Consider the following 16,727-nt stretch of genomic DNA (forward strand, 5'->3'; position numbering starts at 1 on the left):
TGGTGCTGTTTGTGCAGTAGCACAAACTGTGGTCCCACATCAATATTTGAAGTCTTGTCTTAAAGTGCATCCCTAGCCCAGACATCCCCTTTCCTCAAGGTGACTTTATTTTGGGTCTCAGTGTCCTTTTTTGCCACTGGGGTATTGTCAGGCACTCCTAGTCTACCCAGACCGGACTCCCTAATATAGAAACTCAAGAATCTGGGTTGGAAGTGCTGGTCCCTTCCCACCCTGGGATCCACATGCATATTCACTTCCTTCTTCAATTCTCCACTTGGATGCCTAATAGACATGTCATACTTAACATGCCCAAAGCAAACCCCAATCTCCTTGCTCCTTACCACCCTTACATCTGTTCTCCCAAAGTGCTCCTCATCTTAGCATCAACTCAATTTTTCCAGTTGTTCAGGCCCAAACCCTAGGAGTCATTCTTGATTCTTCTTTTTCTCACAATCCACATCCAGTGCACCAGAAACTCCTCCCCAGGATCTGGCCACTTCTCACCATCTCTTCTGCTACCACCCTGGGCTCCCGCCCTGATGGTTACAGTAGCCACTTGCCTGGGTTCCCTCCTTCCGTTCTTGCCTCCCTACAGTCTATTCTAAGCACAGAGGCCAGAGTGACCGTGTTAAAACAAAAGTCTGATCTTGTCATCACTTTGCTTAGAACCTTCCAATGACTTCCAGTCTCACTCAGAGAAAAAGTCAAATTCCTTATGGTGGACTTTAGGAACCTACACAGTCTGGGCGCCTCTCTCTCTCTCTCTCTCTCTCTCTCTATATATATATATATATATATATATATATATATATACACACACACACACACACACACACACACACATATATAGTGGTATATATAGTGGAATATATATATATATATATATATATATATATATATATATATACCTCCTGATCTCCTATTGCTTTTTTCTCCTCACTCACACTGCTCCAGCCATTCCCCCTGCTTGGGATATGCTTCCCCCAGACACCCACATAGCTCAGTTCTTCCTTCAAATCAGACAGGCCTTCTTTGCCACATTAGGTAACATAGCACTCCTCATTATTCTCTAGACTTCTTACTTGGCTTTATTTTCCTTCCTACATCCTATCTCTTCCCTAAATGCGACATAAACTCCTTGAGGGGCCTTGTCTTGTCCTCAGTTCCTAGTACAGTGCCGAGTATACACTAGGAGCCAAATAAATAGTTATTAAATAAAAAAAAGAATAATGTAATTTTACATTTCTAGAAAATCTTTCAGGGCATTATATAAAATGACTGACTTATATAAGGAATCTTAGAGGCTATATCTTATTTTACAAATTATGAAACTATGACCTGTTTAGTTAGTTGTACTATAACTAGAATCCAGATCGCTTAAATCTTAATCCAGTGATCTATTTACAAGGCTGTTTTAGAGCAGTTATTATCTTCATACTGCAAGTGGGGAAACTCAGATGCAATACAGCTAGGTACTTTGCCAAAGGTGGTGCTACTTAATCACACCAGAAACCAGAATTCCCAGTTCCTACCAGTTATAATGACTTCGAGAGTTCACACTCTTGTCCCTGAGGAGTCAATAGAGTCCTTACTTTAATATTTTGTTATTATAATCTTCACTTTCCCTACTCCCTAGGGTCTTTCCCTGCCCCGCAGGGTCTTTGCATTTTATTCTGTCCTCTCTCTAGAGGTGAGAATAACTCTGTTACTTGCTAAGTAACCACTGCTTTCCCTGATATCTGGACTTCATGGGGTTAGGCTGTGTCTTTGCTCAGGCTGCTATAACACAATACCATAAACTGGGTGACTTACACACAACAGATATTTCTTTCTCACAGTTCTGGAGGCTAGAAGTCCGAAGTGAGCATGCCAGCATGGCCAAGGTCTAGTGAGGACTCTTGTCCACGTTGCAGGCGGCCATTTTATCATTGTATCTCACATAGCAAGAGAGCTCTCTGGGGTCCATTTTATAAGGGAACTAATCCCATTCATGAGGGATCCCCTGGCAAAAGCCTCATCTGCTATTACCATCACAGTGAAGGTTAGGACTTCAACATAAAAATTTGGGGGTAACACAAACATTCAGTCCATTGCAGGCTGCCTGGGCCCTAACCAGAGGCCATGAAACCCCCAATGCAATCAAGCAAACCAACATGAAGAAAACAGGTTTCATAGCTTGTTCGGTGACCTACATTCCGAGTTAATTTTTCTTTCCTCTGCAACAATTCTGGTTTACTATCGGTCGTTTCAGGCAGAGTAAAGGCGAATAGCAGCCCGAATGTAAAATTTGTTTCTGTTTGGAACACAAAGAATTCCTTCCCCACCACCACCCCCACCAGAGCATGTGAACTGGGCTCTGTCCCTTGGGTTCTGCACAAATAAACAGAACAGGATAAGCAAGTTGATTTTTGTAGTTACAGGCTGTTCCACATAACCATTTACAAGGTCAGTAGGGACCACAACCTATCAATACAAAGAAGTATGTAATTTAAAATGAGGAACTCCCGACCTAGCAGAAACAAGCAAAACTCTCTGGGGGTTTCTAAAAGGTTTACATTCCTGACTCTGTCGGAACAGAAAAAGCTGGACAGTAAGGGAAAAAAGTACATGGACTAGAGGATCAAAATAGCAAATGCTGTAAAAATAGAGGCCTGTGAGTACAGGCCCACATCTGTTAGAACTCTCTGCCAGCCTCCCATCCTTCCCTGTCTTACAGCTGAAGGGTTTGGGCATCATTCCAGGTGTGGATAACTTGGGGAAATAAACATTGAATTAGAGTTGTAGATATAAAAGTGGCTTCATATTAATGTTTTTGAGGGAAAAAGTGGTTCAAAAATGAGAGCTTTAAAGCCAACCTCCCAAGGAAAAGCGTGGGGATCCCAGCAGCCTGGGCCAATGTGTCTTTAGATAAAGTCACTTCACCCCATAAGCCTCAAAGTCCTCTGCTGTAAAATGGAGGTAACAATAGTTTCTGTACACAGGGTTATTGTGAAGAATAAATAAAGCACGTAAACGTCTCAGTCTGGGGATGAAAGCCCAGAGTGTGTAACACTGGTACCAGTGGTGGAGACATTGGGTGGAGGGTGTGGGGCAGTAGAGGAGTGGGGGCTTTTAGGACCTGAGAGATAGAAGAGGTGGAAAAGAACGATGAATGAGTTAAGTGGGATTGGAAGGGCTAGGAGGTAAGTTTTTCATAGCCCTGGAAGCTCAAATTGGGAGAAGCCAGGTTGACTTTTGGGCTTTGGTTGGCCGTGAGGAGAGGGTTAAGCCTGAAGCCAGGGAATTAACTAAGCTCTAATACAAAAAACAAACCAAAAAAAGACATTTTTATGCCAGAACTGAAAGAACTAAGAGAAATGGCCTGACTTGGACTAGTGTGGAAGGAGGGACAGTGGTGTGCTGGTAAATGTTTAACAAGCAGCTGGGATTGGAGGTGAGAGGCTCATTTGTAGTAGTCACCGATATCCATGGTGTAAATACATCCACCATTACTGATATCAAGCTACCAACATGATGTCCAACTGGCCCACAAAATTCCTGAAAATCTAACAGTTAGTTCTAGCAGGCTCTAGCAGGCCAATGAGTAGGGGAATCACCACAAAAGAATCATAAGGGATTTAGTTAGGGAGGTGCCCACTGACTTAAGTGGGTAGAAACAGGCACTGGAAGAGGCCGAATGTTTTGAGCCAAATTAAACGAACTACCTGAGTAACATGAGACTGTTTCACGTCTAAGTTTCCTAACTGTGTATAATTTATGCATTGATATTCCCTTGTATTAGGTATTATTGTACTAATTAGGTAGGAAAAAATAAATACTTAGTGTACTTGAGAATGGCAGGCTCTGTGTCCTGGGAGGAGGAGGAGGGGACAGGTAGAGAGATACCTGGAAAAGTGAAAGGGGAAAGATTATCCTGAGTGTCACAGCTCTGAGTAAATCCCCCACTGTCTGGGCTGCTGGCAAGAAGTTATAGTCACAGGAAAGAAGACCCTCAGGGGCCTTCCACTTTGGGCTGCCTGGGTGCTTTTAAGGTATATGAATAAATAAAATTTTTAAATAAACATTACCATAAATAGAAAAGATTTCCAGATTCCAGGATAAGGTCCACTTACTAGATAAATAATGTAGATAATTGAAGAATGAGAGTAGATCCTTTTCTGCAAGAGAATTTTACCTGTCTATCCTAAAGGGATGGGGGAGGGGAAGCAAGGGAATGGTTATTAATTAGAAAGGCTAGAAAGAGCTTGGAGTAAGAAGGCCTGCCTAGCTGTAGTATATACAGTGGGAATACAAGGGAAACACAACCTACTCAGTTGTTTTAGTTAGTCACTGTGAGGAAATAATTCGAAATACTATATTTTTAGGGAATATAAAGCAGATTAGAACAAGCCAAATGATGTCTCAGTGGAAATAAAATGTGAAATTTCAGAGATGAAAGCCAATCTTCTCTGGTAATCTCCCAGAATGGAGCTAGCATTTCACATGAAGAATCCTGAGGAAAGGGAAGAAGTCCAAAACACTGCTCCTCCCATCGCGGGGGAGGAGAACTTGGAAAGAATGTGTAAGAAAGTTATAAAGTTTGCAAATATTTGCAGGATAAAAAGAGCAGTAAGTGAAAGTTAAAGAATCTAAGGATTATTTTTCCCAAAAAAGAAAATAACTTATTACCTAGAAGATAATGTTCTGCTCTTCTGTGTTTGGGGAGGGGAGGGCGGGTAAAAGAAGAAAAAACAAACTTCCTTGCAATACATAGATTTAAAAGATGCTTATCATATAGAAAGTGGTTGAACTTAACTGCAACAAGTCCTAGCTGTCCTTTGGAGGTCTTGAAAGTCAAACAAATTCCCTTTTTGTTATATTAGTAGTAGCCTTGCCTTAAGACAACAAATTCAATAAGTGACTTTTCTAGAACTTCCTTTCCCTGTGAATTAGAGCAACTTCTAAGGAGGACCTAGAAGGAAGAGGCAACTGTCATTTTAAGCATTTATTTTGGGTTCTACCTCTTGTGGTTTAGGGTAATTATTTTAAGTCTCAGGACCTTATTTCCCACAGTTCCATAATAAATACCTTTATTAAAAACTTATTTTTGAAAACTCCTCCAGGCACTATTGGAGTAGAACATATTTTGTTATAAATTGCTATATGGGCACAAAATATCCCTATACTGTTATTATTTGTAACATGTAATCTGTTACTGAAGACCGATTTTTCAGTATTACTGGTATCCCAACATAGAAAACAGGAGTTAGATTGAAAACACATAAGGTTCAGTTTTCTCTGAATTCTTTTCTCTTTACTAATGTTTTGTGGACACGCTATATGACAGCAATTTAAAGTCCAAGCTCCCCCAAGCCAGAGTAGGTATGCAACACTTCTTTCCCTAAAGCATTGTAAGACTCCAGCAAAAACCCCACCTGTAAGTATTTATCTACTGTGTTTCCCTGAAAATAAGACCTAGCCAGACCATCAGCTCTAATGCGTCTTTTGGAGCAAAAATTAATATAAGACCCGGTCTTAATATCTATAAGACCGGGTCTTTATAATATAACATAACATAATATATAATACCAGGTCTTATATTACTTTTTGCTCCAAAAGACGCATTAGAGCTGGTTGTCTGGCTAGGTCTTATTTTCGGGGAAATATGGTAATATACTTGTGATTCTTAGAAGACTCTGACTGAATGAAGCATCTTTTCAACTTTGCTTATTTTGAACAGCTCACATGTACAGTAGAAGCCTTAAGTCACAACATCACAAAAATACTAGGGCTGGGAGAGGCCTTAGAGATAATCCTGTTCAATCCCTTCATATCGCACCGTGAAACCTGGAACCCAAGGAGACGTGCGATCCACAGTTCTGTCACCAAAAAACGGTAGAGCACTGGCTCTGTTAATAACGCAACATGTTTGTGGTGACTTCTGGAAAATTTCGGATGGAAAGTAAGATCAGTTTCTGCATCTCCTCATTCAGTAATTTTTAGACCCATAAAGACCTGTTTACTTTGATAAAGGTTAAATTTTTAACCGTCCACCCAGGAAAGATTCCCCACTTCCTCAAAAAAAAAAATCCAGCAGGGGGCAGCAAACTTAAATATGGATTCCAATACGTACTTGAAATGATTTTAAAATGGAAGAGGATGCATCTTCATTTCTAATTTTGTCTATGACCATCTCCGAGTAACTACAGATGTTACTTAGTGTCTTAGTATGTGTATGTACTATGTATTATTTATCTCATTTAATCCTCATAACAATGTATCCACCTATGAGTTATATACTCGCCCCATTTTGTAAGGGAGGAGATTTAGAGAGATTAAGAAATATTCTCAAGGATCCACAGCTATTATAGAAAACAAAACAAAAAAAAGCCAGAATCCAAACCAAGGTAATCAAAACTACAAAGCCCTTAAACATATTGTGATTCCACAGGGGTGATCTGCTTGAATGTGAGGTGGTAGGCAGTGAGAGGAAGAAAAATTAAAATATTTTTTAATGAATCATATGAAAACAGAATCTAAAAATAAAATGCCTGTTATTTTTAAATTGCCATACCAAACTGTTCTCATCGAGGTTACTAGTGACATCTATGTGGCTAAATCAGGGGGTCATATTTTGAGTTCCCATCTTACTTGACAGCACTTGACATTGCTGATCACTCCTTTCTTGGTTTCCAGGATCTCACACTCCTGGGTTTCCTCCGAACTCACGTACTGTCCTTTGATGGTTCTCCCAGAGCTCAGTCCTTGGTCCTCTTCTCTTCTATTTCTATACTCACTCCCTCAGTGATCTCACCCAATGTCATGACTTTAGGGTGGCATTTAGATGTATGTCTCTACCCAGATGTCTCTCCCTGGAGATCCAGACTCTCATATCCAGCTGTGTACTGGGCATCTCCACCTCCACAAAGACGTCAACATCTCGACTTAAAAACTCCCATTTCACTTTACTTTGGTCTCTATTTTTCTACAGCACTCTACACCTGCTAACAAATTATATAACCTGTTTATTTATTGTGTTCATTGTCTTTCTTCCCTATTCTCCACAAGGCAGAGATCTGTCAGTTTGGTTCCCATACATATTCCTAAGCACCTAGAAACTGCTAAATATATTTGTGAAATGAATAAAAAAAAGTGGGAAAGTTCTAATTAAGACTAAAATATTTAGCAACAGACTAAAATGCTAGTTATTCCAAATTTCAGAATACCCTGCCATACGATAGGTATTTAGTAAACATTTAATGAACTATGTATTGTATATTGAAAAGGAATTTCTGTACATATTTCCACATTATTCATTTTGTGTGTATCAGTTGGAGTATACTTTGAGTTCTGCCTGTTCTGTATTCAAAACCCATTTTTGCTTTCATTTTGCCTTTTTTCTACTTCAGGAAAAAGCACTTTAACTTCTATTCTGTATAGCAGGCACTTTTGTTCTCTGAATATTTCCATAAACTCTATCACCCAGAGCTGGTTAAGGAATTTAAGAGCTAAGATAACATGATGAAGTCGCAGAGAAAGAAAAACAATTGAAATAAAGGATGCTTCTGAGGGAGCAGGGAAACTTTTCCCTTATCCCTTTAGTTCTGTAAGGGTGAAATTTGGTAGATCAGTAATGTAATTAAACTTAGTTTGCAGTTTGATCCATCTTGTCAGGGGTGTCCAAACTGTGGCCCGCGGGCCAACTGCGGTCCGCAATCCATTGTTAATTGTCCCGCAGCAAATTCCAAAAATATAGTTTACTTAAGTAAACCAGGTGAGGCCATCCGTACTTCACCTCGAGTGAGTGGCCCGGCTGTTTGTGTATTTTACCGTATATGGCCCTTGGTAAAAAAACATTGAAAAAGTTTGGACACCCCTGATCTTGATATTCAGCGGTTTCCTCATTGTTTCTCCTCCCACTGATTAACTGAAGAACTCCATTCCCTTTTTCAAGGCTACCCATACCTCGTTAATTAACAACGTCCTAACCTAAAAAGAGCAGCTTCTTTAATCCTCAGATGCCCGGACATCAAGACCCATGATCACAACTCCACCAGTTTCTCACAACTCCCTAGCAGTTTTTCCACAGATGGCTACAGACACTGAGATTAAAGATAACATTGAGGCTGACCTGAGGCCTCACAAGACCCCAGGAGACGACTTCTCAACTATGAGCACTGAAGCCTGCTTTCCTTTGTTTTTTTCCCATTTACCCACCTATAAAACCTCTTAATACTTTTAGCTCCAGGAAGGTGGGTTTTTTTGTTGTTTGTTTTAGACATTAGTCTACCATCTTCCCTAGCTGCCGGCATCTAGGATAAAGGACACTTTTCACCTCACTAACTCTTGTCACTCTAGTTTTTGGGGGGCTCTTCGGTTGGCAAGTGGCACCAAACCTGAGTTTGGTAACAGTTCTTCTGGCTGGTCGAATAATTCAAATGACATACAGCATAGTAACAACAGAAAATCAAATTTTAATACAAGTGCATGAGAGAATTCACAGAAGCATGTAAATTCCAAAACCAGTGAGACAAAATAAGATGTATGTCACTTTGGACAAAGGCCGGGAAAGTAGGCAATTCACAAGTAGATGAGAAAGAGCAAACATTTGGGGCCACCTAGAAACAATGGGACACAAAGGGGAATCTAGCGAACAGCTTTGAGCTTGGATCCTGTCTGCCACTTGATGTTTATGTGCTAAGGTGAATATACTATGGTTCCCTTCTCTAAGCAGGTTTTTCTATATGAATCTCTTTAGGCAGGTAAGGGGGAGGTAAAAATTCTTGAGTTTGTTGGGCTTTAATTTTTTTCAGCTGGAGATAACTTGCATGCCAGGGTTGCACATTCTGGGGAAGGCTCATTCCAGACCCCCACACTTCTGAGAAATAAACGTAGCCGGGATAGTGCAAGCGGTGTATGTAATGAGGCAGTGCAAGGTAGGGATAACTCACTGGGTTTGTTGCGTGCATGGAATGTGACTAATACAGTGTAAACAAAAACAACCCCAGCTACTCTGCAGGGTAAGCAATCAAAATGGAAGCTAGTATTCTGATGAAAAAAAAACAACTGCTTTGCATCAACTGTAAAGAGATTTTTGTTAGGAAGCAAAAGGGTCATTTTAAAAAGGAGGTAGGAAAACGAGTAAAGAAAAGCAACCAAAAAGGTGAGACTAAGGGCTTCAGGCTGGCTCGTGGTGATTAAGACCTGGAACGCGGAACAAGCCTCCTCCGGAAGCCGTCAGCGGCGAGGGCGGCCGGCCCCGGGGAATCGGCAACGCGGAAGCGGCCGGCTCACAGGCCGGGCCTTGTAGGGAGCTGTGCGGAGAGGGCTGGCTGGAGGCCACGTCCCGTCCTAGAGGGTCCGGGACCCGGGGTGGGGTGGGGCGGGGCGGACAGCGGGGGAGGCGCACTCCCGGGGCTCCGGCGGCTGCTCCGTGCGCTTGGCGCTGTTCCTCGCTTCGGCTTGGTATACCTGACACCCTCTGCCACCGCAGCCCACTGCAGACGGTGAAGACGCTCCGCCTTCCAGTTCCTTCCAGTCGCCGACACCATGCTCTGCCCCACCCAACCTGCCCACTCTCGGGCCACAGGATGTCTCCTCCCCTTCCCGGTTCTTGGGGCTCCTTCCGAAGAGTTTGGTTTGAACTTTTGAATCCACCAATCGGCACCGCGCGCCCCTCCTCTCTCCGCCGGCCGCTTAGGGCCGGGCGTCCGGCCTGGAGCTGCGTAGCTCGGAGGTGGGGCCGCGGGGGCCAGGGCGGGGTCCGGTGCCCGCCCTGCCGACACGTGGCCGGGGGAACGGGTACATAAAGTCCTGAGGGCGGGCCGCCCAGTCATTTCTCCCCCGGACTCCTTGGTAGTCTGTCAGTGGGAGGTTCTTGTCGCCGTACCCCTCGCCACTTCCAGCCCCGCGGAGCCCTACAAGTCTCAGTCATGGTGAGTTGTGGGGGGTGGGCGGGGGCCCGGGTGGTGGTGTGGAGGGAAGAGTGAGCAGTCCCAAGGGGTGGCGGGACCCGGGTTGCACGTGGGACCGTGTCCCGGACCCCTCCAGGCAAATTGGCATCTGGTGATCATACTGGGAAAGCTGAGTTCACCCGGCAGACACCTCGTCGGGCTCCAACACGCGGCCCGAGCAGTGCCCTCGGTGGAAATAAAAAGCCCTCTTGATCCTAGTGAGGGCATCGTCCCATAGCCCGCCACTGTGCAAGAGAGGCTAGATAGCCTTCACATTGGCCCCCATGGGTTTGTGGAAACTAAAAATGACCCATACCCCTCCACATGACCTCACCTTCCCCTACGCAGTGGAAGCACCTGGAGCACTCGGGCGCTTCCGCACGGAAGGTGCAAACTCTGGCGCCACCTCTCCAGCGCCCTGTGACTCGCTGCTGAGTCACCTGTGGTGGGGCTCTGGGGAGAGCTTCCAGTTGCACCACACCAATCCACCTAAAGGATGTAGGCAGGCTCCTCCTCACGTCTAATTCCGCATTTCTGGTGCTTACTTAATGGGCTGTTTATAGCTGAAGCTTTTTAAAAAACAAGTCCATAAAAGGATATTGCCTTACAAAACCACAGGGTAAACTAGTACTGACTGTATTCTTAGTTTTAAAGAAACATGAAATTATACACAACTTGAGCATTTTCTATATAGTTTGCAGAGGTATTGAAAACAGTTGTCTTAGAGAACCTCTGTTGGTGGTCTACCTAAAATAAGACATGCTTTTAAACCAGTATATCAAATGTTTCAAAATAGTATCCTTTTAATAAAAAAGGAATACAGTGAATAGTCCAGTTAAACTCTTGAGGGACTACCACAGTTAACCAAAAGTATGTCTTGACTGTAACAACTTGCTTGAGTGCTTGTCACCAAACAAGACCAAAAAGATACTGGTAAAAGTGTGATTCAGAAAGTAGTGTGACTGTTTCAAGGGCAGGAGAGCAGCAGCAGACCTATTTCAGTAATCACAGGTTAGTTTTGTTTGTTTGTTTTGTTTTGATTGGGGAACAGTATTTTTCCAGGACCCATCAGCGCCATGTCAAGTCATTGTTTTTCAATCTAGTTGTGGCCCCCCACACCCCACCCCGCCCCGCCCCACCCCAGCTCCAAGTCAAGCTGTTGTTTTCAATCTAGTTGTGGAGGGCGCAGCTCACTGGCCCATGTGGGATTCGAACCCGTGACCTTGGTGTTATGAGCACTGCGCTCTAACCAACTGAGCCAACCAGCCCGTTTTGTTTTGTTTTTCAACGAGAGACAGTGGCAACTTATCCAGTTAAAGCTAGACTAATTGACTCCATCACCTGTGTCTCTCCATCTCCCTAATGGCCAGGGGAGAGTGGAAAGCACAGTCTAAAGGAGAAAGCCAGACAGTTGCACAATGAATGAAAATTGGGTGGCTCAAAGGGCTTCAACAGAAGTACTTCATTAGATTGAGAGTATCTTCTCAGATACTGTATCTCCTTGGGCCTGGGTCTGTCATGGACAGGTCTCTGGTTCTCTCCAGCTTTCTCTGGCTGTGGAACTTCCCAAGTCCAGTTAAAGGTAAATATGATGCAATGGTAAATAGTCATGGGTTCATTAGAACAAACAACTCCCTTTTCACCCACAGCCCTAGAGTGGGGTGAGGAGATAATAGTGAATCCTGAGCTTGCTGATGTATGTGGTCAGGAGACCATGATTGTTTTATGGGGAGTGTAGGTGGGAAGGAGGGGACCATAAGTCAAAAGTTGTGAGTGATTGGGGTTTTATTATATTGGGTTATGAAACTAGACTGAGATCTTAGCTGGTGTTGAATTTTCTTTGACTCGTTTCTTATTAGTGACTTTTAAAAATTTGAAACCCTCTTATTGGGGGAAAATGTAATGGGAGATATTTAGTGTCAATACTCTGAAAGCCCTCTGCCAGTCTCCAAGGTAGCTAATCTAACTTATGATGAAATACAATAAACACTTCTTTTGTTTCCCTCAAGTCTGTGGGTACATATGTTCATTGCCTTATTTTACTGAGCAGGAATGAGTTTGGTAACTTGTAAATTATTTTGTTCAACAAGTAAAACGAACATTTTCCCTATAGTATCTTTAAATTCTTAAAACTGTAGACTTTTTCCACAGTGCCAGAGGTATATGTACACTTTAGTAGGAAACAGCTAATTTTTTAAACTGTTAGGAAAGTCTTGGTGACACTTTGAGCTTTCATCATCACCATGTGTCTACCCCCCAGTCTCCCCTCCCTCAATATAGGTTGGTAGCGAAGGAAAAATGTTCTTCCCTTAAGATTACATTCTTCCACAGGGTTAAAAAGCTGCCCCTGACCACAGTTTTTAACATACAGCTAACTGCTGCTTCTCTGGTGTTTTCTCCATGAGTCATACAGCTGTAGTTCGCTGGTTTAAGCTGGTTTTAAAGTAAGAGGGAGAAACTTTTGTCTTTTAAAGAATAGGATTAAAGAGAGACCAGAATGAGCTCAGAGTTACACAATCACACAGAAATGAATCAGAGCTACGAGGGGGAGTTTTGCCTGCCTTTAAGGAATTGGGAGGCATGTTTCCCCAGAACTGAGGGAAGTCTATTGCTATAGAGCAGCTTTGTCTTTCTGAAATGTTGGAAACCTGACCTTGAATATCTAATGTGACTACAAAGGAAGGGTCTGGTCTCTGATCTGGCCTAGTAGTTCATTAACATATCTGTCCTGAAGTTTAATTAGTCATGTGGGTGTGAATCATTCCTAAATATCCCACTTGATGTGTCATGATCTGACATTTTCCTTTCTTCCTTCCCACAGCGTGAGTGCATCTCCATCCACGTTGGCCAGGCTGGTGTCCAGATCGGCAATGCCTGCTGGGAGCTCTACTGCCTGGAACATGGCATCCAGCCTGATGGCCAGATGCCAAGTGACAAGACCATTGGAGGAGGAGATGACTCCTTCAACACCTTCTTCAGTGAGACAGGCGCTGGCAAGCATGTGCCCAGGGCAGTGTTTGTAGACCTGGAACCCACGGTCATTGGTGAGTTGACCTCAGTAGCTCAAGTGAGATCCCAGGGATCTGGGACAGGATGTGTGTCCTGGGGGCTCTGTTGATGCCCTGGGGTTGGGCAGGTTGTGTGGGTTGTTAGTGATGGGTGGCCGCTTTGTTTCCCTTTTCCAGATGAAGTTCGCACTGGCACCTACCGCCAGCTCTTCCACCCCGAGCAGCTCATCACAGGCAAGGAAGATGCTGCCAATAACTATGCCCGGGGGCACTACACCATTGGCAAGGAGATCATTGACCTCGTCTTGGACCGAATTCGGAAGCTGGTAAACATAGTACTTTATTTAAAGTGGGGTGAGAGTTTCTCTACAGTTTTAAGAGAGATCAAACTACAAGAATCATTCTCTGCACACTAAAATGGGCCTTAGACTGCTCACTAAGTAATTGGACTTCTAAACCAGACAGTCCTGGGTTATGGAACAACTACTTGGGGGCAGGGGTGGGTTTTCTTTTGCTTATTTCTATATCTTACAAAGCAGATTTGGTCAATTGCTCATTCAGTGAGGACAATTTACCTGGAGTCAAGGGGAGAACTGGGAGGCCTTAACAGTTTTACTGACATTTAAGACCACTAAACATCCTCGTTCATATTAATCAGTCAGCTTCCCTTCTTCAGGCTGACATCCTTTTCAGGTTATCTTAAGTCACACTGAGTGAGTAGGTGGCTGGATCTGACATGTAACTAATTGATCATATTAGTTAAAAAAAAAAAAACTGAACTGGTGCCTTACGTTAATACAAAAAGTTCAGTGTTCAAGAAGCCAGTATAAGACTGACTAGAAATGGCCAACACTGGAAACTTCCAACAACATTGAAAGAGGAGTCAGGGGCATTCCTTTATTACAGTCCTTGAAACTTGGAGGCATTGAGATACAAATACAAAAAGCAGTAGACTTGCTTTTCTCCTACAGCTCAGGGCAGTGTGGACTGGCCCTGTGGCAGCTGTATTCACATCCGTGAAGTTGATAATGTTCTGTTTGGGTCCTTTTAATTCAGAGTCTGATAATAAGCTGACTCTTCGCTCCTTAGACATTTATGCAGCTTGTAAGTAATTAAATAAACACCAAGAATGAAGGCTGGGGTAGAGGAGCTTAGGAAAATCACATACTAAGCCCAGCCACAACTGGTCTACTCTAAAAAGGATGATCTTGCATCATTCATGGCTTCCTACCTTTCCAGATGTTTATCATAGTCTTCCCAGCAAAATTGGGCTGATGCTTCCTGTTTACAACTCAAGCTTTAGCTACAAGCACTGGCTTGGAAATCAGAAGCCTAGTAAAAGCCATTGAGCGTTCTGGAGTGAAATCAAAACAGTTGCATTTTTCCTTGGTGTTATTACTGTGTCCTCATGAGGCTTAATGGATGCGATTGGTAGATTAGGGTCTTCCCTGTACCTTGATCTCATTCAGTGTGTGGACCCACAGGAAAAGGGAACTGAGGGGTTGGTGGAGAATGTCCACATGTCTCTGAGCACCTCTGAGAAGTGAGGGTTGTCAACAGAATAGTTCATTTGAAAAGTCAAAGTCATTCTTTCGCAGCGTTGCAGGTTGCTAACCAGAATAGCTCAGTTACGTGGCAGAAAGCACCAGTGACATAAAGTCTCATGGAATTGTGACAGTAAGTCACCTTTCCCAGAACAAATAGGCTTTCTGGTAACTAGTGCTTGCTGTGCCAAGCATTGTTCCAAGAACTTGTTAAATTCTCAACAACCTGAGGTGGATTACTAGATTACTATTCTCCTTCGTTCACTAAATGAGAAAACTGAGATTGAGAATTAAATTTGGTCAAAGTCACACAGCAAGGAACCAGCAGAGCTGGATCCAGATCCAACCTGACTCCAGTACCAGGGCACTGGAGTCTGGCTGTTCTGTCTTATGCTCAGAAAGCAGCTGCCAGATCTATAAACATCCATTGTGCAGGGCTGGTGGTCCCAGGCCTGTACTTGGTAGCTCTCCGACTGATAAGAAGTTGCCTTTGTTCTGTGGTCACTGCAGGGGCACCAGAGGTTGCCCTTCCAGTCACTAAAACTTGGGCCCTGCATCCATTCCAGACCTCGTGGTTCTTCTGCCTGCATAAGTGAAAATAGTTCATTTTTAAATAGCGTTTTAGCAGATTCCCACCCCACCCCTAGTCAGGAGTTGATTGTGAAAAGTTTCTCTGAATCACTTAGCACTTTAGAGGTTTTTTATGACTGCTTTCTTAGCAAATACTCAAGATTTTTAAAATCTTGATCAACGCAATTATGGATTCAAAGAAGTCGTTGCAGTTTTCACCAAGGCTAAAATTAAAACCCTTTTCTTTCACAGGCTGACCAGTGCACAGGTCTTCAGGGCTTCCTGGTTTTCCACAGCTTTGGCGGGGGAACTGGTTCTGGGTTCACATCCCTTCTGATGGAACGTCTCTCTGTCGATTATGGCAAGAAATCCAAGCTGGAGTTCTCCATTTACCCAGCCCCCCAGGTTTCCACAGCTGTAGTTGAGCCCTACAACTCCATCCTCACCACCCACACCACCCTGGAGCACTCTGATTGTGCCTTCATGGTTGACAATGAGGCCATCTATGACATCTGTCGTAGAAACCTCGATATTGAGCGCCCAACCTACACTAACCTTAACCGCCTTATTAGCCAGATTGTGTCCTCCATCACTGCTTCCCTCAGATTTGATGGAGCCCTGAATGTTGACCTGACTGAATTCCAGACCAACCTGGTGCCCTATCCCCGCATCCACTTCCCTCTGGCCACATATGCCCCTGTCATCTCTGCTGAGAAAGCCTACCACGAGCAGCTTACTGTAGCAGAGATCACCAATGCGTGCTTTGAGCCAGCCAACCAGATGGTGAAATGTGACCCTCGCCACGGTAAATACATGGCTTGCTGCCTGTTGTACCGTGGTGACGTGGTTCCCAAAGATGTCAATGCCGCCATTGCCACCATCAAGACCAAACGCAGCATCCAGTTTGTGGACTGGTGTCCCACTGGCTTCAAAGTTGGCATTAATTACCAGCCTCCCACTGTGGTACCTGGTGGGGACCTGGCCAAAGTACAGCGAGCTGTGTGCATGCTGAGCAACACCACAGCTGTTGCTGAGGCCTGGGCCCGCCTGGACCACAAGTTTGACCTGATGTATGCCAAGCGTGCCTTTGTTCACTGGTACGTGGGTGAGGGTATGGAGGAAGGAGAGTTTTCTGAGGCCCGTGAGGACATGGCTGCCCTTGAGAAGGATTATGAGGAGGTTGGAGCAGATAGTGTTGAGGGAGATGATGAGGGTGAAGAGTATTAACCTGTCTGCTGCAATGTTACACTCCAGTGTGTTGGGATTGTCTTATTTCTGTTCTGTGAAGTCCATTGTGTCCCTAACTTGTCAATAAAAGTGGTGTTATTATTTTGAATGTCATGTTGACTTCTGTATCCCAGTAAAGACTTTCCCCACTTGGTCAAGGCCAGTTGGGGATGGAGGCTGGCAGAGGATCCACCCAGTCATTCGATCAACATTTCAGGTGGCATCTGTGTGCTGTGTACTGTGCTAAGTATTTTGTCTGTTTCACATCGACCGGAATTAATGGGTTTTTTTAAAACTTTTAAGTTTTTCCAGGACCCATCAGCTCCAAGTCAAGTTGTTTTAATCTAGTAGAGGGCGCAGCTCACAGTGGCCTATATAGGGATCGAACCGGCAACCTTAAGAGCAATGCGCTCTAACCAGCTGAGCTAACCAGCCGCCCCTAGACC

General features: G+C 43.9%; 1 protein-coding gene across 2 annotated transcripts in view; it reads left to right on the forward strand.

Moving 5' to 3' along the window:
• Positions 1–16,390, forward strand: part of LOC109443674 (tubulin alpha-1C chain) — a 36,609-nt gene extending 20,219 nt beyond the window's left edge. Inside the window, exons 1-4 of one of the 2 annotated variants that reach the window (XM_074325740.2) lie at positions 9,275–9,914; positions 12,754–12,976; positions 13,118–13,266; positions 15,307–16,390. In XM_074325740.2, the coding sequence (XP_074181841.1) occupies positions 9,912–9,914; positions 12,754–12,976; positions 13,118–13,266; positions 15,307–16,281 (1,350 nt within the window). In that variant the 5' untranslated portion in view covers positions 9,275–9,911 and the 3' untranslated portion in view covers positions 16,282–16,390. Of the gene's footprint in view, positions 1–9,274; positions 9,915–12,753; positions 12,977–13,117; positions 13,267–15,306 lie in introns of those variants that run through there. The other variant, XM_074325741.2, reaches the window with a different exon arrangement.
• The last annotated feature ends 337 nt before the right edge of the window (positions 16,391–16,727 follow it).

The sequence above is a fragment of the Rhinolophus sinicus genome, chromosome 1 (assembly GCF_057876585.1).
Source record: "Rhinolophus sinicus isolate RSI-liver-muscle chromosome 1, RSI-T2T, whole genome shotgun sequence".
Taxonomy (NCBI): Eukaryota; Metazoa; Chordata; class Mammalia; order Chiroptera; family Rhinolophidae; genus Rhinolophus; species Rhinolophus sinicus.